The sequence below is a fragment of the Lissotriton helveticus genome, chromosome 11, assembly GCF_964261635.1.
Source record: "Lissotriton helveticus chromosome 11, aLisHel1.1, whole genome shotgun sequence".
Classification (NCBI taxonomy): Eukaryota; Metazoa; Chordata; class Amphibia; order Caudata; family Salamandridae; genus Lissotriton; species Lissotriton helveticus.
In genome coordinates, this window is record NC_136072.1 from 231367664 (window position 1) to 231391739 (window position 24076).

Below are 24076 nucleotides of genomic sequence, written 5' to 3' on the forward strand. Positions count from 1 at the left end.
ACAATCGTGGTGGGTTATTAATCTGGGTATCCCATTATTATTTTGGGGTGGGGTCCAGTGGAGGGCTTCCACAGGTAGCCCTAGTTGTGGCCATACACCCCTGAAATGTAGCCATTCACCTTACTCTAGGAAGACAAGGCATGACAGCCAAAGGTAAATACGTGTTTCCAACTAGGAATGCGAGGGTATTGGTGCTTGGGCATTGTCAGTAAATGCTATAAGATTTTGACAGCTAAAGCTGTGAGGGGCCAATATAGAGCTGTCTTTAGAGATTCCTCTAATGGCAGCAGAAGGGGCCAGATTGCTTCATAAAAGGAAGGAACAATCTGCTTTATACCACTTGCATGGTGTATGGTAGGGGCGCTGAGATCTGGATCAAGCTACCCTTCACCAAGGAAGAAGAACAACTTGACCCTACGGTTGTTACATCTTGCTTAAAGGGTGACTGGACAACCAACTAATAGTGTAGGGTAGAATTCATCCCCCTAATGTGTACAATTCACCCCTATTGGAAGTATTATCTAGGAAGTTATCTAAATGGGTGGATATACCTTGGGCACTGGGGGCAATTTTAATTCTCCTTATGTAGACCTTGACCACTCACCCACCATTGTCCAATTCACCTACAGTGCGTAATGCTAAGACCTTCAAGTCAAGTCAAGTCAATAAATTTATATAGCGCGCTACATACCCAAAGGGTCTCAAGGCGCTTAGAGAAGGGTGGGGAGTTACTTGTCAAATATCCATGTTTTAAGTTGCTTTCTGAATGCTAGGTGGTTCTGAGTAAGGCGAAGGTGAGTGGGAAGTGAGTTCCAGGTCTTAGCTGCCAGATAGGAGAAGGATCTACCTCCCATGGTGGTTTTGTTGATGCGAGGTACAGTGGCAAGGGCTTGGTTGGCGGATCGTAGCTGGCGGGAGGGGGTGTAGAAGGACAGTCTTGTGTTGAGGCATTCGGGTCCGATTTCGTAGAGCGCTTTGTGTGCGTGGGTTAGGAGCCGGAAAGTAATCCTTTTATTGACGGGGAGCCAGTGGAGGTTTTTCAGGTGTCCAGAGATGTGATCTTTACGCGGGATGTCTAGTATAAGCCTGGCTGAAGCATTCTGGATGCGTTGGAGTTTTTTCTGGAGTTTTGCGGTGGTACCGGCGTAGAGGGTGTTTCCGTAGTCCAGACGGCTCGTGACCAGAGCGTGGGTGACTGTTTTTCTCGTTTCGGTGGGGATCCAACGAAATGTTTTTTTGAGCATGCGAAGAATGTTGAAGCAAGATGAAGAGACGGCGTTGACTTGTCTGTTCATCGAGAGTGAGGAATCCAGGATGACGCCCAGGTTCCGTGCGTGGTCCGTCGGGATGGGTGCTTTTCCAAGGGCCTCTGGCCACCAAGAGTCATCCCAGGCGGAAGGGGAGGTGCCTAGGATGAGGACTTCTGTTTTGTCTGAGTTCAGTTTCAGACGGCTATGCTGCATCCATTCGGCTACTTCTTTCATTCCTTCATGTAGGTTGGTTTTGGCGGTGTTAGGGTCTTTGGTGAGTGAGAGGATCAGTTGAGTGTCATCAGCGTAGGAGATGATGTTGAGGTTATGTTGGCGTGCGATGGCCGCGAGGGGGCTCATGTATACGTTGAAGAGGGTGGGGCTGAGTGAAGATCCTTGTGGTACACCGCAGATGACTGAATGGTCCTGGAGCTGCAGAAATGCAGGGATGAGAGAATACTCATTTTCCCGCCTCCACATGGGTTGTATGCTTGCTTAGATTAGATTGTCTGTTCCAGCATTCTTCAACCAACTGTCTACCACACGCACTGCATAGAGAAGACATTTTCCAGTCATAACCCCCTAGAGATTGGATATTATTGGGGGAAAGTACCCACTTCATTACTAGGCTTCTCTACACTGGGGGGCCTACTCATACCCCAAAAATTGACAAGATGGGGGGGGGACTGAAATCCACACGTTGGGTGACCTCTGACCTTCCTGGTGCTGATCGAAAACAGAGGACTGTAGGAGGGTTAGTTGCTACTCTATGGTTGGATTACACATACACTCCACTGGCAGTGGAGAGCACACTGTATATAAGCCCCGCAGACAGACCACTCTACATACAACTCTACATACCATAAGACATGACCGTACACTTGATTTTCAAAGGTTAATCTCGGCCATACCAGGGTTTTTCTGCTGCCAAATAGACTGGTCGGAGGAGAGATCAGGGCGACAGTACAACTAGAAGAAAAGAAATGGCAGACAGCCAGAGTATTTTTTATTGTTCTTCACATGCTCGCTTTGTTTATCAAAATATGACAGCAGTGATTCTCATTGTTTCTCTCAATGTCTGCATATTTCAGTGCAGCAAAAACTTGGTCAACTTTGCAGATGATTTGATTTGATGGTTATTACTTACACCAATAAAGCATAGTAAAATGTATTCTTTGTTTGGTTCCGCTAAACACATTATCAACAAATACTTCACAGTCTTTGTACCTTTGAAAACTTAAAAGTAATTTCTTCCAATTCAGAATGCTGTTGCAAAAGCTGCTGTAGAAGCTTTGGAATCTCTATATGGTACGAATTACACATATGGACAAATAGCATCTACAATATGTAAGTTTTTTTCTACATTCTTTATTTACTGAGCATGTGATTAATTTCTAAACATGGCAATAAACTGTTATATTTATTTGTGATAACTGTGGTCACTTTGGGAGCAGCCAGTATTGCAAATGGGTCTAACAAGCTGTTATTACTGGCACACAGGTGTAAAGATTCTCTAAGTAATGTCTCTTAGAACAAACATTTGCAATGCAATCGGTCTCGCCTTTGGGACCTTATAAGCATTTCGCCATGCAGCACATTACCGTACATTACTGCAAAGTAGCCTAGCTATGGAGTGTGTGGCAGTGATCATGGGACTGTCAGTAGATTTGGCAACAGACAAGTGAACGTGGTATTTGAGCTCTCACGAGTTGTTTGAAGAGAAATATATTAAATTATTGATATGTTTTAATTAAATGTGTAAAAAAGTGGAGCCTATAAAAAAGTCTGTGTGAGTTGTGGAAATAAAAATGCATATTTTCAAGTTACTCCCGCCCTCCGGTTCTCCGCCTACAGTTCCCAAGTATGGTCTCAAGCGAAAAGCATATACCAATTCTGGCATACACAAGCAATGGCTTTAAACGGGCCATGCTCATCTAAAGGACACAAATCACACAAAACAAAGTATTTTACTAAATGCAACACACAAGCAGATGTTAACAGGAATACCCTATGCACACAAATCAAAATCTCATACAGTCGTGTCTATGTAGACACACAAAGTTAAATGTCCAAACTTGGAACACGGCGACCCGGGAGAAGACTGACCGGCCCTACTTTCCACTACAAACGAAATCCAAACCTTAAAAGGAGTCACCCGCTCCAGAGGGATTACGGAGTCTTTGGCTCCCGGGCTCACAGCCCCTACAACCACGCCTGGGGCGCACACCTCGCAACTGAGATTTTACCGGGCAAGGATTCTTTGATATAACAGTGTCTCAAATTGACGATCCATATTCTGGGGAACTCATCAATAATCCCCTTTTTGTTTTCTACAGCTCCTAATACTTTGGAGTGACATAATAGGTCACGGGCCCTGCCGGGTTGGAACTATCACCGGCGGAGCGACCTCATCCCTTTCACACAGTCTTTTATACAGCCCTGAGGATTCACGGAAACATATTTCCAAAGCGATGAAACACGTGTCGGCTGGTTCTGAAGGAAAAAATTTAAAACCGAACTGCAGTGATACCGCACAGAAGACGTCTGTTTATTTCTGTTTGCTTTGTCATTTAACTTTGTGTGTCTACATAGACACGACTGTATGAGATTTTGATTTGTGTGCATAGGGTATTCCTGTTTATATTTGCTGGTGTGTCAGTACTTCGCTGACATACTTCAGAGTGGTTAGAAAGGTTTTTTCCACTCACCCAGTTGCACCACCATACTATTGTTACCCAAACACTCTTTGCGTCCACTGTTGGCAGAGCGCCCGGCGCTTCTCTGAAACCTAAAAAACCTTTTGTTTCTAGCACACAAGCAGATGTTATCAGCACAACACCAACTATGCGGCAACATGTGATGTGTGACAGCTCCACCACTCCGGGCTTTGTAGCCAACATTGCTGCATGGTGCATTCACGGAAAATTCCGTACAAATCAAATCAAATCAAATCAAAGCATTTATATAGCGCACTACTCACCCGGAGGGTCTCAAGGCGCTTGGGGTTGGGGGGGGTCTGCTACTGCTCGAACAGCCAGGTCTTGAGCTGCTTCCTGAAGGCGAGGTGGTCCTGGGTCAGTCGGAGGTGGGTAGGGAGGGAGTTCCAGGTCTTGGCGGCCAGGTAGGAGAAGGACCTTCCTCCAGTGGTGGCTCTTCGGATGCAGGGGACGGCGGCGAGGGCGTTGTTGGTCGATCGAAGCTGGCGTGTGGGGGTGTAGAAGTTGAGGCGGCTGTTGAGGTATCTTGGGCCTTGGTTGTATAGGGCTTTGTGTGCGTGGGTGAGGAGTCGGAACGTGATTCTCTTGTTGACCGGGAGCCAGTGCAGGTCTCTCAGGTGTCTGGAGATGTGGCTGTGTCGGGGGATGTCGAGGATGAGTCTTGCTGAGGCGTTCTGGATCCGCTGGAGTCTCCTCTGGAGTTTGGCGGTGGTTCCGGCGTAGAGGGCGTTGCCGTAGTCCAGGCGGCTGGTGACGAGGGCCTGGGTGACCGTCTTCCTGGTCTCGGTGGGGATCCACCGGAAGATCTTACGTAGCATGCGCAAGATGTTGAAGCACGACGAGGAGACGGCGTTGACTTGTCTGGTCATGGAGAGGGAGGAGTCCAGGATGAAGCCCAGGTTGCGTGCGTGGTCTGCGGGTTTGGGTGTGGGGCCCAGGGCGGTGGGCCACCAGGAGTCGTCCCATGCGGAGGGTGAGGAGCCCAGGATGAGGACTTCCATCTTGTCTGAGTTCAGTTTCAGGCGGCTGTTCATCATCCACTCGGCTACGTCTGTCATCCCTTCGTGTAGGTTGGCTCTGGCGGTGGCGGGGTCGTTGGTGAGGGAGGGGATCAGCTGGGTGTCGTCGGCGTAAGAGATGATGTTGAGGTTGTGTTGGCGTGCGACGGCCGCGAGGGGGCTCATGTAGACGTTGAAGAGGGTGGGGCTGAGCGAGGATCCTTGAGGGACGCCGCAGATGACTTCGGTGGCTTCTGATCTGAACGGGGGGAGGCGGACTCTCTGTGTCCTTCCGGTGAGGAAGGAGATGATCCATTCTAGTGCCTTTTCTTGGATTCCGACGTTGCTGTGGCGCTGCACTAGGGTGCGGTGGCAGACAGTGTCGAAGGCCGCGGAGAGGTCCAGGAGGATGAGGGCCGCAGTTTCCCCGTTGTCGAGCAGGGCTCGGATGTCATCGATGGCTGCGATGAGGGCGGTCTCGGTGCTGTGGTTGGCCCGGAAGCCGGACTGCGAGAGGTCGAGGGATCCGTTCGTCTCGAGGAAGGCGGCCAGCTGCTTGTTGACGGTCTTCTCGATGACTTTGGCCGGAAACGGGAGGAGCGAGATGGGGCGGTAGTTTTTGAGTTCGGTGGGGTCTGCTGATGGTTTCTTCAGTAGAGCACTGAGTTCGGCGTGCTTCCAGCTCTCTGGGAAGGTGGCGGTGTCGAAGGAGGTGTTGATGATGTCCCGCAGGTGGGGTGCGATGACAGCATCGGCTTTGTTGAAGACGTGGTGAGGGCAGGGGTCGGTTGGGGATCCGGAGTGGATGGAGTTCATCGTGCGGATGGTGTCTTCGGTGGTGATCGGGGTCCAGGCGCGGAGGGTGGTGGTGGGGGTCGTTGGTGCGGTCATAGGGTGCGTCGGTTGTGTGCTGAAGCTGTTGTGTATGTCTGCGATCTTGTTGTGGAAGTAGGAGGCGAGGGAGTTGCAGAGGTCTTGTGATGGGGTGATGTCGTTGTTTCCGGCGTTGGGATTGGAGAGCTCTTTGACGATGTTGAAAAGTTCCTTGCTGTTGTTGTCCAGTCGTTCCTTGAATGCGGTTCTCTTGGTGGTATGGATCAGTTGGTGGTGTTTTCGGGTTGCGAGCTTGAGAGTGGTCATGTTGTCAGGTGTAGGGTCTCTGCGCCAGGCTCGCTCGAGGTCACGGCAGTTCTTCTTGGAGCTCTTGAGTTCGACGGTGAACCAGGGTGCTTTCTTGCTGCCGGGTCTGCTGGGCGGGGTCCTCAGTGGGGCGAGGTCGTCTGCGCAGTTGCTGATCCACTTCGTGAGGTTGTTGGCGGCCTGGCTGGGGTTCGCAAAGCTGGCGGGGGGGATCTTGGCTCAGGGCTGCGGCGAGCTGGTCGGCTGTGATCTTGTTCCATTTTCTGCGTGCGACCTGCTGCTGGTGGTGGTGGATCGTGTTCTTTCTGAAGCTGAAGTGGACGCAGCTGTGGTCCGTCCAGTGTAGTCCGGTGGTGTGGCTGAAGGCGCTGTGCTTGCTGGATGAGATGATGGGGTCGAGTGTGTGTCCGGCATAGTGGGTGGGGGAGGTCACCAGCTGCTTGAGAGCGAGGGTGTCGAGGTTGTCCAGCAGGGTGCTGGTGTTGCGGTCATTGTTGTTCTCCAGGTGAAAGTTGAGGTCCCCGAGGAGGATGTAGTCAGCGGAGGGGAGGGCGTGCGGGCTGATGAAGTCGGCGATGGCTTCGCTGAATTGTGTGCGTGGTCCCGGGGGTCTGTAGATGAGGGTGCCTCTGAGGGTGGTCTTGGGGTCGGTGTGGATCTGGAAGTGCAGGTGTTCGGCAGTTGTGAGGGTGTCGTCGGTGTTGGTCGTGACGCGGATGGTGTTCTTGTGGACGATGGCGATACCTCCTCCGGTCTGGTTGACTCGGTCCCTCCAGGTGATCTTGCATCTGTCCGGGATGGCGATGTCAGGTGCTGAGGAGGCGTTCATCCAGGTTTCCGTGAGGAAGGCGACGTCTGGAGATGTAGTGTCGACTCGATCAGGTTCCAGAGTTGGACGGCGTGTCTGTGGACGGAGCGAGTGTTGAGCAGGATGCACTCCAGGTGGTTGCTGCTGGTGCTCGGTTTGGTGGGTGCTGGTGCCTTGCAGGTCCGGATGCAGGTGAACTTGCAGGAGTGGCAGCTGAAGGGTCCGTGGGTGCGTCTGGGGGTGGCTCGGTAGCATCCAGGGATCCGGCCGGCGTTGAGGGCGTTGAGTTCGGTGGAGTCGTAGGTCCGGCATGTAGGCAGGTGTCTACGTGGGCCAGGGGGTCTGGCACTGGGCGTGGTCCAGGCGCGAAGGTGCGCAGACGGGCTTACCTTTGGCGCACCTTCGGCGCTCAATCGGTGCTCCTGCTGCGCGCTTCCGCTGCGCGGTCGCTCTGGGGGCGTCATAAGTAAGGAGCCGGGAGGCGGGTCAGCTGGGTGGGGGGAGCGGGGCGGCGAATGGGCTGGTGGTGGGCGGGGTCACAGGGAGGCAGCGGCGGGAAATCTGTGCAGGCAGGCGGGCGGCTCAGTGGCGGCTGGGTCGCTCGGGGTCAGCAACAGGCAGGAATCGGCATCAGGAGCAGGAGGGGTGACCCGGCCTTGTTACAGGCACAGTGGTCACTCCAGCACTGGCAACTGCGGTCCCCTTAAGTAAGGAGCCGGGAGGCGGGTCAGCTGGGTGGCGGGAGCGCGGCGGCGAATGGGCTGGTGGTGGGCGGGGCCGCAGGGAGGCAGCGGTGGGAAATCTGTGCAGGCAGGCGGGCGGCTCAGCGGCGGCTGGGTCGCTCGGGGTCAGCAACAGGCAGGAATCGGAGTCAGGAGCAGGAGGGGTGACCCGGCCTTGTTACAGGCACAGTGTTCACTCCAGCACTGGCAACTGCAGTCCCCTTAAGTAAGGAGCCGGGAGGTGGGTCAGCTGGGTGGCGGGAGCGGGGCGGTGAATGGGCTGGTGGTGGGCGGGGCCGCAGGGAGGCAGCGGCGGGAAATCGGTGCAGGCAGGCGGACGGCTCAGCGGCGGCTGGGTCGCTCGGGGTCAGCAACAGGCAGGAATCGGAGTCAGGAGCAGGAGGGGTGACCCAGCCTTGTTACAGGCACAGTGGCGCAACAGGCGCAACATCCTAGCAAGCAATGTGCCGTTACTGAAAAGCGAAAAGTATTGTATTGTAATTGCATTTATATATCGCTTACTGCCCCTGACGAGACGTTAAAGCACTTTTTCGGCTAGCAGCACGCTACTCCAAGACCCATAGAGGATTAGTGTTGAATTAGTATAGTGAAACATGCAAGTACATTTTAAGTGGTGGATAGATTAGTACGTTATTTGGATTTGGAAGGATAGCGGAAGGATAGAAGAGGGAAAAAAAGGGTTGTATTTATATAGCGCTTGTTACCCCTGATGGGGTGTTGAAGCACGCTACTCCGGAAACCCATAAAGGATTAGTGGTGAATTAGTATGGTGAAATATGAAAGTAATTTGAGTGATGGCTATTAGTCATTTATTTGGAGTGAGAAGGATAGCGGAGGGAAGAATGGTTTGCATCAATATAGCACTTGTTACCTCTAATAGGTGTTGAAGCACTTTTCTGGCGAGTAGCACGCTACTCCGGAACCCATAAAGGATTAGTGTTAAAAATTAGTATAGTGAAATATGAAGTAATTTGAGTGGTGAATAGGTTATTCAGTTATTTGGATAGAGAGGGTAGGTGGGGGATAGAAGGAGGAAAGAGGTTTGTATTTATATAGCGCTTGTTACCCCTGATGGGGTTTTGAAGCGCTTTTTTGGCGAGTAGTACCCATAAGAATTAGTGTTGAATTACTATGGTTAAACATGAACGTAATTTGTGTGGTGGATATGTTAGTCAGTTTTTTGGACTGAGAAGGGTTTGGGAGGGGTAGAAAAGGGATAAAGGTTTTTTATATAGCGCTTGTAACCCTGATGGGGTGTTTAAAAGCGTTATTGGCAAGGAGCACGCTACTCTGGAACCCATAAAGGATTAGTGGTGAATTAGTATAGGGGAATATGGAATTTGAGAAGTGAACATGTTAGTCTGTTATTTTGATTGAAAAGGATAGTGGAGGGATAGAAGAGTGAAGGATTTGGATTTTTTTTTCATTGTTATTATTTAATTTTTTTAGGTTATATTAGTAGGAGGAGGCTTTTGTATGAGTAAAAGGGTTTTTGAAGGGGCAGAGTCATAGGGAAGAGTTTCGAAAGGTTTGTTTTGGGGGTTCAGTATAGTAAAAGAGGTATCAGATGATCAAGGAGGGATAGAGTAGGAGAGTGTCTAATAAGGGGTATTTTGGGGATCATAGTAGTGGTATGGGGTTTGGGAAAAAATGAGAGAGTGGATGTAGAGGATATATTGCTAGATGTATAGGATGAGAGATAGGGTAGTGCATTGCAAATAGTAGTAGAAAGAATTTTGAGAATATAAAAAAGGGGATTGTGGGTGGGCAGAGAGCCACATTAGGATAGGGGCGGGGTGGGCACAATGAGAAAAAGCACTGTACAAGAAACTAAGTTCTAACTTCATGCAGCTCCAAGCTAAACATGTATGCCAAAAAACAAGATACCATTGCTTGCGGTGAGTTACACTGTGAAAAGGAAACAGCAGGAGGAGGGAAAGGAAAACACAGAAACCAAGAACTAAAGAAAAAGACACAACAAATGCAGGGGACCACCTTGAGACATTCGGGATCTCATGTTAAGCAATGGATAAGCTGCCACGCAAGAAGCAGGCCCTCAGAACCACCATCAACATGCCATAGCCCATTTATACAAACGTGTTTTCACGCAGGCACGAAATTGAAAAATCTTTTGATTTATCGGGCCCCAAGATTCTAACAACATCAGGAAATCTAACTCCCAAATTATAATATGTGGTTAATCAATTAATAATCACAGCATGAACTCTCACTCTAGCTACGCATAATTGATGTTTAGCACAACACCCCTGCAGTACGAGGCCCATCAGAACTCAACTCGTGTCAGGCAAGTGACAGCTGACACACTCAACATTCAAATAGCTCAGGATAGAAGATCGAAAGAGCACATCGGCCCTCATATTGTGCATCACTATGAGAATAACACACTCCCTCCAAGCCACTCACCCACATCAATCTTATTCAGGAAAGGAAAGGCCCTCTGGAGAACATTAGCTTGTTGACTCTGTGATGTATTCCTATAGGTTCTGAATCGATCCCCCTATTCCTGACCCTATTCTGGTTAAACAAACCAACAAGTTAACTAGCAGTCAGCCCATGAGGCAGAAAACCCCCATGATGCAGATACCGTTATCTGACGCAGTCACGCTACGGCACAGGAACGTGTTATCTGATTAGGTCATAACGCTTGCGATCTAATTAGACAAGCGATATTCCTCCAGCCCCTGATAAGGCATACGGAGTTCTCATAACAAATCAAACCTATGACAACCTGGGCAAAACCCTGCGGCCATTGTTTTGATTTCACTGAGAACTTCAGCAAAAGAATGTGCTAACGAGCAAGTCGTATGACATCCTTATTGACGTATCTATGTCCATCCTTACGTCAATCTCGGCACCTTAAAGGTATAAATATTACCGATATTGCCCTATGCAAACACACGCGGTGGTGACGAGACGGAGCAGCCATACTTGCCGAAGCCCAGAGCAGAGCAGACCCCGCTGGCGCAGCCCCGCCTTCCTGACGCGCTGAGAACGAGACGCGCTGCTTTCTCCTGCCGAGAAATCCAGCACCGGCGCTTCCGGGTAGCCCTCGCAGGCAGCCTGGAATATCGAGACCAGAGAGAGAGATACCATCCCTCATTCATCCTTAATTCCAGGTACAGAACTGAATAACCCCTCGCAGAGAATTCTTTAGTTATTCCCTTGGCAAAAACAAACTTAACTTAAACTGTAACTTTCTATTCCCGCCCACGTATTAGGCTTAGGTCAGGTACACGGGGTAGGCGTATTTAGAAACACCAGTTGAGTACGTTTAGTCAAATGTATATGTGTATATAATATATTTTATTCATTTTAAAACATCTTATGGCTTAGAAACCATATCAATGTTTTTACAGTATTATTTTATACTTCTGCTTTTAATGTATGCACTTTACTTAACTATAAGTATTGCAATAATATCGATCCATTTCTCTTGTATGAGAAAAGAGACTGATCAATAAATAACACCTTTTTATTGAACACGCCCGTCTCTTCCTTTTCTCTACATTCTGATGAGACTAAGAATGCACGTACTGACTGAGTAAAATAAATTGCCTTTTGTTCACACGACTCTCGAGATACACTCTTGGTTAGGGGAGAGCAAAGTTGTCATGTTCTATGGTTGTCAGAAACTAAATCCCTTCTTGTCTAATCAGGGAAGTTAATTCCTTCCTGAACATTCGAGAAAGTTTCTAGTGAACTCTGAGCTAGCTGGCAAACCCAAAACTTTAAGTCTAATATCGTCAGTAGTAGACCTAGTTAACGTCTGGTCTAGGCCTTTACTATTGAAGGTATTATTCCAATGCGCAGAGCCTATTGGGATAATAGGAACTACACTACAACTCAACTGCAGGCCAACATCTGCACCACAACAGAAAGTAGCTGGCAAACCAAGAGCTCTACCAATGCCACATTTTATATCCTGAGCCAGAGGGGTTCGATGGGACACCACCAGAGGAGCAAGGGTCAGGCAGTGACCCACAAGGAACTGGCAAGCCTGCATAGCATTCTGCAAATATGATCCATGGCACAAAACGTGGTTCACAAAAATCGAGGGCTAAACACACAGCATTACTACTCTTTGAGAGAACAAGGCTCAGGCACGAGCTCCATAACCAGGACTGAAGGACAGCAGGGTATGGCACAAGCTGAATAACCAGACGTGGCCAGGCTCACAACGGACAGTACCCTGACCCAGGGTGCAAAACCTTATTCACAGCGACCTGATGCCAGCTGGATTACCAAGCTCATAAAACAGGGTCACTGCCCATGCTACATAACCAGGCAAACAAGGAGTGGGCTCTCTGTCATGCTGCATAACCAGGCTCAGTAAAAGCAGGGCCCTGGTTGAAGGTGCATAACATGGGGTCACATAGAACCAGTCCCTAATCCATTCTGTATAACCAAAAATGTATATATTAGTGTCTGGGCTGTCCATGCCACGTGCCAGTGCTTAGCTGCGTAGAACACAGATTCAATCCATGCTACATGCACAGGATGTGCGGCACTGATCTGTGGCAGACTCCCACGCTCACACTCATAAGGGGTCACTGATCCGTGCCTCACACTCTGGCTTCACCCACTGAGCTGGCCTGTGCTACGTACTAACGATCAGGGAAACAAAAGGATAATAAACAGTGCCACGGTTTTTGGTTCAGGGTCACAGAAACAGCCCTCATACTAGGGACTAGTGAAGTTACAGCAAGCCAGCATGACAATTCGAGAGTTTAATGTTTGCTCTCATGCACATTTCTTGCAATATAAAATCATTATTTGGGCCACCGAACTGACGAGTCCCAACAACACTACCAACACGGACGCTGGATAAATAGCAATATTTAAATGGCATAGCGCATATAATGTATCTGTAACATCCCCAAGGTACCGGCCATAGGAAAATCCGCACTGAACTGTGATGCCTCTACTCTGGGTTACACAGAGCACTAGTCCCCTCATAAAATATTACAGTGAATACAATTTAAAGCTAACTTTGTGCTGTATGTCTTCGGCTAACTACATTAACTGTTTCTTTAATACTCCTGAATTGCAGGTATACAAATACAGTTTTGTTTTAAACATTCCTTTGAAAACTGGATACAATTTCACTATGGGCCATATGTATCAAGCCTTTTGCGAATCGCAAAGGCCGCAATTCGCAGAATTTCGGCCTTTGCGAAACGCAAACGGCCTTTTTTGCATGTTTTGGTATGTATGAAATATTCGCAAAATAAGGAATAGCAAAGATTTGCGATTCCTTATTTTGCCATAGCATTTAAGGAATCTTAATTTTGCGATTCCTTAAATGCTATGTATGTAGCATTTTTGGGTTGCGAATTATGGGTAAGAATTCGCAAATTACCACCAACTTGTAGTTGATGGTAACTTGCGAATTCTTCAAAAAATGCACTATTTTCCATTTTTGAAGGTGGCATGTGATGCACACACATGCCCATAGGGCATGTATGTGCGCCATATGCACACACATGTACATTTCAGGGGTGCAGCAGGGTGTCTTTGAGACACCCCTGCACCCTTGAAATAATTCTCAAATTGCGATTAGCAAATTGCGAATTCGCAATTTGAGAATTATTTCGCAATCATTCCTTTGGGCCTCCTGGCCCATAGGAATGCATTGGAAATTATTCCTTAATTGCGAATTCGCAAAATGCGAATTCGCAAATAAGGAAGATTAAGGAATTGCTAAAAAATAGCGAATTTCTTCATACATACCATTTTGCGATTCCTAAATAGCGATTCCTTAAAAATCGCTATTTAGGAATCGCAAAAGGGTTTGTTGATACATATGGCCCTAATTCACAACTTTTATTGATGATCCTTTTGATGTTACTACTGGCAGTAGCATAATTAGAAGCACATTATCTGCTCTTTTTTTTGCTCTGGTAGGTGGCATTAATTCAACTCATGGAATCTTGCTGATGTGATTTTTCATCATCTGTTACACTTTGTGAATATCCCCTTTGTCTTTATTAAATATTTGGCAAAAATCATATTCCTGATGTACATATGTTGTTTTGTGTGATGTTATTAATTTAAGTCATACTAATTTGGGGTAAGGCAGGTATTTTTTTTTTAAAATCTTTATTTATCATTTTCAACGATAAACATACAATGAAATGTTGCATAGATGTAAAATAATACAGTTGCATCACATCGCGCCCCTTTGAGTACATACATACAGTGCATAATAACTTGAGCATACCCAACATCAAGAACAGGCCAACATATCTGACAGTCAGTGTAAATAATTGCAACACCATGCCCAGGTGCGGTAGGGTAATTTTCTCAGCCATGACGAAGTAGAGGTTTCACATGCGGTCTCACAATTCTAATTGAGGAGGGGGGAGTAACCAGTAGGAGGTCAGGCCGGGCCCGCAAAGCCCGAACAGTGGGCAGTGTGGCAGCAAAGCTTATCAACTGATTCCCTCTGGGTCCATATCTGAGGTAGAGGCCGCCTGGGTCGCAGCCGCGACGCCAGCCAGATATGCACGATACGGGCCCCAGATATCTTTAGGCCTGGACGTAATGGGGACCGTGGCAGAGTACTCCTCATTGTTGGTATTGCAGTGCGCCATGCTCCGGAGCCAGGAAGTGTGTAACGGGGATCGACGGTCGCGCCAAAGGAGTGCCACCTCGCGCTTTGCCTGCAAAAATCCCAGCGCAGCCAGTCTACGTGTCGCCTTAGGGAAGTCAGCCACGTAGCCCAGGAGGGCAATTTCGGGGATGGGGACTAGGTTCAAGCGCAGCATTGCACCAAGGGTGCGGTGCACTCCGGACCAGTAGTCTTGGAGCATGGGACAAGCCCACGAAAGGTGCGCGAAGTCTGCCTGAGGCCCGCCACATTTGGGGCAATTGTGTGGACGCGCAGGGTCTATTCTATGCAGTCGCACTGGTGTGAAGTAGAGTCTACGCAAGAACTTAAAGTGTAGGAGCTTGTGTCTACTGTTAAGTGAGATGTGCTTGGTCGCCCTGCAGCACCACTGCCACTGCTCATCGGTAATGGGGTAACCCAAATCCGCCTCCCACGCCGCCCGCACCGTCTGATCCGGGGCCGGGAGCATGTCAGAGCACAGCCGATATAATTGAGAGACCAGATGCGTCCCCGATGCGTGTTGGATAAGGAAGGTGAGGGGAGGGAAGTCTTCAGGAGGGAGGGGAAACGAGGGGAACAAGGAACGAAGCAAGGATCGCAATCTATTGAGCACAAAGGAGTCCATAAACGTCCGAGCAGTGAAGCGGGTGTCCTCTGTGAGGGAAAAGGCATGGCCCTCAGGAAACAGGTCTTCTATGGTGGAAATGTGAAATTTGGATAATGTGCGTTTCACCACAGATTCCCCAGTGATTGCAAGCCAGGAGGGGTTGGGCAGTGGGAGGGCAGGAGAGTACATCTGGGCGAGCCCTGTCAAGCGGCGCAGCCTGCCCCAAGCCCAGCAGGTCGACGAGACAGTCTGGATGTCACGTGGGTCCCTAGGGAAGCCCGAGGGCAGAGTGGTAGCCAGTGTTCCCGGCAGAACTAGGTCGGCTTCAGGCTTCAAGTAAACGATCCGGGCATCGGGGTGATACCAGGGGAATGCATAAGAACACTGCGCCACAAGAAAATAAAGATAAAAATCGGGAACGCCCAGCCCACCACGCTCATAGGGGAGCGTCAATACGCGCCAGGACACGCGGGGGGTTTTGTCTCCCCACACAAGGCGTAGTAGTAAGGAGCGCAATTGTGTGAAGAAGATTTGTGTAAGGGGAACAGGAATATTATTGAACAGGTACAAAAAACGTGGCAGCACCATCATTTTAATGATGGCAATACGCCCAGCCATGGACAGTGGGAGACGATTCCATCATTCAATCTGACCCTCCAGGGCAGTCAATGCGGTGCCATAGTTTAGTCTAATAATAGAGTCAGTATCCAGGTGGACTTGTATCCCCAGATATGTTACCGAATCTCAGCTCCAAGAAAGGGGGAAGGGGCAGGACCATTCGGTAGTGCTCGGCGTAAGTGGACAAATAACGCGCCAAACCGGGTTATTTCCGCTATCAGCGGTTCAAGGTTGTCCTGCGAATGCTGGACGTAAAGGATGGTATCGTCCGCATAAAGCAAGACTAAAAGCGGGCCAGTGCGGAACTGGAGACCCCGATGCATATGTCGTTCCTGAAAGTGACGGACCAACGGGTCCATCGCCAAGATGTATAGAATTGGCGAGAGGGGGCAGCCCTGTCGCGTACCACGCGACAGGGGAAATTGTGTAGTGATAGTGCCATTGAGGTGCAATCGCGCCACTGGCCGCGTGTAGAGCAACTCCACTGTGTTCACCAAGCACTCAGGAATGCCCATCCGGCGCATCACCGACATAAGGAATTGCCATTCTAAGGAGTCAAATGCTTTTTCGGCGTCTAAAAGAATCGCCGCAGCTGGGACGGCAGGGTCCACCCGGTGCAGGACGGAGAAAAGGGTGCGGAGGTTGAGAGATGTGGAGCGATGCGGTACGAAGCCAGACTGTGCCGGGGAGATAATGGACTCCATCAGCAAAGACAGGTGGATGGCGATGGCCTTTGCTAGGATCTTGTAGTCCAGATTTAACAAAGAGAGAGGGCGATAAGAACCACACAGTGTGGGATCTTTTCCCGGTTTGGGCAAAAGCACTATGACTGCATCCCTAAGCGTGGGGGGCAAACAGCCCGTCTCCAGGGCCTCAGCGTAAACCTCCACCAAGCGGGGGACCAGCAATTCTTTATAGGCCTTGTAAAAATCCGCAGAAAAGCCATCCAGCCCAGGGGCCGAAGATCCTTTCATGGAGTCGATAGCTTCATTGATAATGTCAGATGTGATGGGGTCGGCCAGAAAATCTATCATCCACTTCTCTAAGTGCACCATTGCTATTTAATTAAGATAGTTACCACGGTCTATGGTATCATCGGCCAGCGTGGAAGTGCACAGGGATGTGTAATAGTGCAAAAAGGTATCACAGATCGCCGGTGTAGTGTGTAGAGTGTCCCCTTCAGGGCCCACAAGGTCAGTGATGTAAGCAGACTTGCGTGGGGGCCGCAGTAGCTGAGCCAGCATTTTGCCCGGTCGGTCGCCCTCCCCATATTGCCTAGCCGTGTGCGCCTTGGTCAGAAAATGAAGTTCCCTGTCCGCTTCCTCACGGAATCGTAGCATCAGTTGTAAGCGTTTTGCTTCCCTCTCTGCCGTATGTGTCGTGAGCTGTTCCGCATCCAATGCCGCTACATCGCGTTCAATCTGGAGCAGGGTAGAGCGAATATCGCGCAATGCACCTGTATGTTTAGCGATGCACACTCCCCTAATGGTAGCTTTAAAGCCCTCCCACAGGACCGCCCAGGTGTCCACCGTGCCAGTGTTCAGCTCAAAGTATTCCTCTATGGCTTCCCTGACTTCCTCAGTAAACACGGGGTCTGATAAGGCCCTCCCGGGGAAGCGCCACTGCCTTTCATAGCCACCCGCCCTCGGGACCTGCAGCCGCAGCACAATGGGGGAATGATCGGACAGGGTGCGGGGGAGCGTAAGGAGATCACCTACCCAACCAGCCACTCCCAGGGAGATCAACCAGTAATCAATCCTGGTCCAGGTGTCATGAAACCCCGAATAGTGTGTGTACGTAGGAGTGTGGGCATGCAAGGACGCCTTGATGTCAATGAGGGATAAATGGGAGCACAAGTCAAGGAGGACTGGTCGTGAGCGTGGCTTCGAGTCTGGGGCCGAAGAGGTACTGTCTCTGGTTGGGTTGAATAGCAGATTAAAATCACCACCAAGTATCAAGAGCCCCGGTTCCAAGGAAAACAGATGTACCTGCAGCTCAGTGAAAAAAGCGGGTGTGTCAATATTAGGTCCATAAACCCCTACTAGCGTAAGCCTGTGGTCTAATAACGTACCCAAAACAATGACATATCTACCCTCGTTATCAGTTACCACGTGCGATAACTTAAATGGTACGCGATTATGTATGCAAATAGCAACCCCTCTGGAGTATCTGCTGTAGTGGGAAAAGAAGCGATGGGGGCCCCAACTTTTGGCAAACTGGGAGGCGGCGTCAGGAGACAAGTGAGTTTCCTGCAGGAAAACCACGTCTATCTTGTGTCGGGCAATGTAGTTAAAAACCTGTCTACACATCCGAGCGTTATTCAATCCCCTGACATTCCACGACATTAGTGAAAGGTTAGAGGGGCCGCTCTGAAAGCCTAACCTGGCCATGGGTACAGTGACATTGAGGAGGACCTACGATAGAAGCAGCTCAACACACAATGGGCAATGTCGACAATGATGCAACACATTCAAAAAAACAAAACCCCAGTCCCACCCCCCACCCAATCTCTCACAGATCCCGAAGAGGAAAACCCATCCCAACAAAGCGGTATGGCAGAATGCTATGCATTGACAACTAACAAGATGGACAGGGTGTACCGCTAGAAGTGAAACAAAAAACCCCAAATGACACAAGGCAACTGCCATTAGGGGTGGCAACGCCACGACGGCCGGGCAGAACAATCCAAGTAGGTATGCAACATGCCTGACCATAGATATGCAAATGGAGTATGAACGGCCGTGGCAGGAGGGAAGCAGTAAAGGCGAAAAGCAAAGTGTCAGCCATGGCCGGAGCCAGAAAACAGGTCCACACTGCGCTGCGAGTCTTCCTGAGCTGGAGAAGGCGCTCTGGAGGTGTCAGATGTCTGTGAGTCTCTAGATTTATAAGTGCGGCAAAATTCTTGGACCTCCGAAGGGGTGTCGAAAATGCGTGGCCTACCAGCGACGTCCACTCTGAGGCGTGCGGGGTAGAGCATCCCGTACTTAAGGCCTAAATTGCGGAGTGCGGCCTTCACCCCCGTGTATTTTCTGCGGGCCTCCTGAACCATGAGAGTGAAGTCTGGATAGAGAGACAAGGAGTCACCTTGCCATCGTATCTCCCCCTTCTCACGAGCTGCTCGAAGCGCTGCATCTCGGTCCCTGAAGTTCATAATCCTGGCTATGATGGGGCATGGTGGGAGACCCGGTTTTGGCCGGGGACCCAGAGATCTGTGGGCCCTCTCCACCACAAATCCGGGAGTGAACTGATCCCTGCCAAACAGCTCAACCAACAATTTTCCAACAAACACGTCCATTCTGCCCGTTTGGGTAGTTTCCGCCACGCACAAAATACGGACGTTATTTCGTCGTCCGTGTGCTTCCAAATCCTCGTTTTTAATGGCCACTTCTTTCAGGATTTTTTCAACACGTTCCAGTCTTTTTCGGTCTTTCGCGTTCGTGTCCTCAAGGTCCGACACCCTGGCTTCGACCACATCAAGCCGGCGATCATGCGCTTGTACCTTGGAGCCCATATCCGCCAACTTCTGCTCCAAAGTGTCGAATCTGGTGTCCAATGATTTGAAACCAGCCCTCATTTCGGACATCATGGTGGTGACCAGCGTGGCGGTGGCATCCTGAGGAGGGGGGCATCGCGTCTGATGATGCCCCCGTCGCGGAGTCAGTGGTAAGCAGGGAGGATTTGTCGAAGCTGAGCTTCCTCTGATTGGGGTCCCTCTTGCCCATGGTGGTCAGCAGGGTCCACGCCCCAAGGGACCAGGGGTAGTGCAGGGAGGGTGGCGACACCCAGGCGGCCACAGCCAGGCACCCCAAGGCAATCCTCAGGCAGGCACAGGGTGGGGGGCACGTGCACTGGCAGCCCCCGCTAGCGCCTCGTGGTCCACGTGTAAATCAAGAGTGGACCCAGGGGCCAAAATGCGATGGGCCTATGACAGGCCTTTCCGTCTGAAAATGGTGGGCCAAGGCTGCTGCGTAGTTATTTCTTAGCGATCAGTGCAGGCCGTGTAGAAACTCGTCCAGCAGACAGGCACCGGGAGAAATCCCCGGAGGAAGGCGGGGCCGCCCAGCCCCCCCGCAGTCCCAGCCACCGGGACGCCCCCCCAACCCCGAGTCCACCGGCGGCCCGGGAACCAGATCCCACCGCCCCCCAGCCCAAGCCGGGGACAGCCACCACTCGAGGCCCCGGCTCCGGCCTACGCCTCGGGCCCGTAGGCCTTCGCGCGCCCGGAGCCTCTAAACCACCCGGCGCCCCCCCCCCCCCGCGGACCGGAGGAAACGAAACCCAGCCCCCACCGCCGCAGGTGAGCCGAGGGCAAGAGGCAGCATGCCCCCGAAGCAGAACTCACCAGCGGGCCGGGCGCAGTCAGAGAGGGCGCTGATGGGGTGGCGCACCGTCTCCTCCGCCTAACGGTCCTCACGGGGCACCTCCGGACCTCGGACCAACGTCGGATGGAGGCAAATCGCTTCCGCTGCAGGATGGATGTGCTGGCCGGTTTCAGGTCAGAGAAAATCCGGCAGGATGGAGAAGATCGGCCGCCCGGGCGGTGGAGCGTCAGATAGAAGCGGCCATCTTGGTCGCCTCCGTGGCCACGCCCCCGTAAGGCAGGTATTTTCAATATCTTCAGGATGAAAAATTTGATAAAGCAACAAACTGTTTTTATCATTGTCAGTGGATTTGCCATACATATTCATTTGCAGCGTCCTTTCACCAGTCTCTACCAGTACATAAAAAAGCACTTTGTTTTGAACTTAGGTTTTCACTGAATTATATAAAATAATTTTGGTATTACGCTCATTGATTTTGCATACTAGTATTTCTTGCTGTCGTCTCCAAATGACAAAAATATCATTAATATACAACAAGTAAAGGACTAAGCTATGTTTGCTTTGCAATCTAATCCACAAAATCATGAGTTTCTATCTCATTGGTATAAGTTGCTCTCCTAATTGAAATATAAAGGATAATATGAAAAGTGTAGCACAAAGAAATCTTTATTAGCTCCTTTCATCTCATGTCTCAAATGCCCCCAATCTAAGTCTTGAAAAACCCCATGATGTACAATTCAGATATGTAAAGCATTCAAAACATGTGTATGTAAGAAGATTTGACTTCTATCAGCAATTTGAAAGTTTGCTAATTTTCTCCAAAAATCAAAGGCACCCTTCACATACAATACTGTATATACTATATACTGTATGTACTATAGGTTGGAATAATTAATTGATGTATTTACCTGCTGCTTTGTCTATAGAACTATATACCACACAATTCTGAATGGTGAATTGATGTGATCTTTGTGATCTTCAGTAACATATATTCATGGTCATTTAAGATTGGTAGTATAGGGAAAAGTCTTCGGGCCAGATGTAGGAGAGGAAATACCGGTCGGTAACGGCCGAATTCGGCCGTTACCGACCGGTATTTAGGATTCGGCATGTAGGGGCCAGCATTTTACAGAATCGGTAAATTTACCGATTCGGTAAATTTACCGATTCTGTAAAATACTGAATCGGTAATTTTACCAATTCGGTAATTCCACATGTAGGTGACACTCCTGAGAGTGCCACAGGCCCTTAAGAGTCGGTATTTTACCACCCAATCCTATTGGGTGGTAAAATACCGAATTCAGGTGTGCATGCACATCTGTGCATGCACACCTGTACCATGTGACACACAGACATGCCCTTAGGGCATGTATGTGTGCCACATGGCACACATGCCTGTATTTGGGGTGCTAGAGGGTGTCAAAGTGACACCCCCTGCACCCTTGCAGGATTCGGTATTTACCAATTCGGTAAATACCGAATCGGTATTGCCCATTGATTCCTATGGGCTTCAAGGCCCATAGGAATCAATGGGCAATACCGATTCTGTATTTACCGAATCGGTAAATACCGATTCTTACCGATTCGGTAAATGTAAAAAGAAATTTACCTACATCTCACTACTTCTAATTTACCGATTCATAAATACTGAATCGGTAAAATTCGGTATTTATGAATCGGTAAAATAGAATTACCTACATCTGGCCCTTAGTTTTTCTCTTTTATGCAATTGCATTGAGGGCTTTCTCATGAATATCATTCAAGATCTTTCTAAATTCCTTAGTTGAATTATTATCAAGTATGTTATACAGAGTACTATATTTGAATACATTTCTTGTTGGTTTACATGATGTTGGTCTGGTTAGATATGCTTGACCTTACGATATTGCAATATCATCGTAACATGCAATCTTTGCCTAGAAGCCGTCTCATTATGGTCTTGTTTATTAGCGAATAAATGCCATGACCTTGATCCTGTGAAATCCTAACATTACTGTTTCTCAGTTAGATGTGCTGTTTCTTCAATTTCTACACCCACTTCATAAAACCAGCCTTGTTAGCCTGCTTTTGTCAGCAAACATGCAAGCTCTGAGCACTAACACTGAGTGGCCATGCGCCTATCTTTCTAATTCCTAACTAAATATATGAGATTTCTTGCCAGTAAAATATACACTTTATTAACCAAGGTCTGTAGAAAGTGTTCAAACATCATAGGTGCATTGGTCATGCTTGTACAGAACTATTATTGTATTTTAGAGCCTAACATTTTTTTCAGATTGCATTATATTTCATGGCAGACAGGAAAGAGAGCCATACGTTGCAACATCTTGTTTTCCTGTGCTCCATGATAATTAACGAGTAGTAGACAATTTCTTAGAGACCTACTATAAACATCTATAATTGGGTTTATCTATTAAACACATGCATTTTTCTTTTTGTCACAATCGGTAGTAAGTGCATTTTCATGTTAGGAGTGGGAAGGGAAGATTTCCATATTTAATGAGGGGATAGGGGAGGGGTTTCCTCGAATAGAAACATATATCCAGTAGAAAAAAGTAGATGTGTTTGGGTACATGTGTGAACCATTGACACATGTAGACCTGTCCAATATGGAGCAGCTAGCCTTCTAATGGATGTGAAGAGATGTCAACGTATGAAACAATCATTGATGTATTTTCACTGTGTGCCAGTGGGCAGGAGATGCCATCCTTTCTGGCAGTGACTGCAGTGATGTGCAAGTGTGTCATTACTCATAACACAAGCAAGAAAAATGTCTGTCATACCCATGTTTTAGCCTTGAAACAGCCATAATATGAGTGTAATCAACCAATCACAGGCATGGCCCTTGCTGCACTAATTAGAGCTATCATTGTGGGTGACTGGCCCAGATAGGGCTAAGTGTCTTAAATACATATGGTGGAAACTGGTGTGTTGATAGAGGAATCTTTATACATGTCCTGAGTGTGTCAGTGGGTTTTGAGAGAGACAGGTCAACTCACTTGAACAAAGCTCTGGCCAGAGGATCTGCCAAAGGGCTGGGTGATATTTTATCACGGCAGTAAAATTTTCAAAACTGGTGATTTACACAAATTTTGTGAAAATTGTTCAGCTTTGCCTCATACATTGTGTAATATTCAAATGCAGGAGGATGTTTTGCATAGAAAACATCCCACTTGGGGGGCATTTTCCACTTTAACTGGTGTCCTACAAGTATCTTGCGTGTTTTTTTTAACTTAAGGTATTGCCTCAAATTTCACTCCAGATATAGACAAATCTCCATTCACATAATTTGAGGTCCTTTTCCATAAATTTTGAGGGGAAAGAAAACTTACAGTTTCACACAACCTAAACAGTTACTATCAACAGCAGAGTAAACTTGACATGATCTTAATACCAGACTTGCTATGACATTTTGCTAAACTTCTAAAGCTATGATGAGTGTTCGCTCTGAATATACAGTGTGTTTTCCAGTGCTAGTCATATATTGTTTTCATTAATTGTGTATTTTAGATCCCACTGCTGGTTCATCGGTTGACTGGACCTATGATCAGGGCATCAAGTACTCATTCGGCTTTGAACTTCGTGACAATGGCGAGTATGGGTTCCTCCTCCCTGAGTCCTTCATAAAGCCAACTTGCCAAGAAACTATGCTGGCTGTGATATCTATTGCTAATCATGTTCTCGGGACTGTAGCATACATCTAAAGATGATACAGAGGTATCTGTGCTGGACAGATCAACAACTGCTAGGAGAAACATATTATAATGCAACATAAGATGAATAAACATGCCTTGAGACAGTCAATCCATTTTGTTTTGGGTTTATAATGAAAAATGTGTGTGTGTAGAGATTAAAACGTTGTGCTGTGTGAATAATTTGTGTAACATTTGTGTTGCTTGGTCTGCATTGGATGTGCATTTTATATAACTAGATGTTTTGCTATTGCAGCAAACGTGAATATTGTAAAATAGCTCATCAAAAAATGAGGATTTTTCTGGTCAATAACTGCCAGGAAATTTCACATGTATGCCTGGAACTGGCCTCATCACTCCTGGAGCATCATTCTCATAATTTTATGTGACAAAAAAAAGAGTGCTACTCTTTGAAGTAGAATTACAGCTAATAGTACAAGTATGCCCAATCGCGTCAAAAGAGTCATTTGGGGGAACATTTCCTGCCGCAAGAACACATTTAGCAAGCATGGGTGACTGTCCATTCTGCTGTTTATGCTCTGCTGAATTT

At 48.4% G+C, this 24076-nt stretch overlaps 1 protein-coding gene across 1 annotated transcript in view; it reads left to right on the forward strand.

Moving 5' to 3' along the window:
* The window catches only part of LOC144792757 (mast cell carboxypeptidase A-like), a 308710-nt gene extending 285072 nt beyond the window's left edge, over positions 1-23638 (forward strand). The window contains exons 10-11 of the mRNA XM_078667938.1: positions 2513-2597; positions 23345-23638. Of these exons, the coding sequence (XP_078524064.1) occupies positions 2513-2597; positions 23345-23538 (279 nt within the window). The 3' untranslated portion in view covers positions 23539-23638. The remainder of the gene's footprint in view (positions 1-2512; positions 2598-23344) is intronic.
* Positions 23639-24076: the final 438 nt, after the last annotated feature.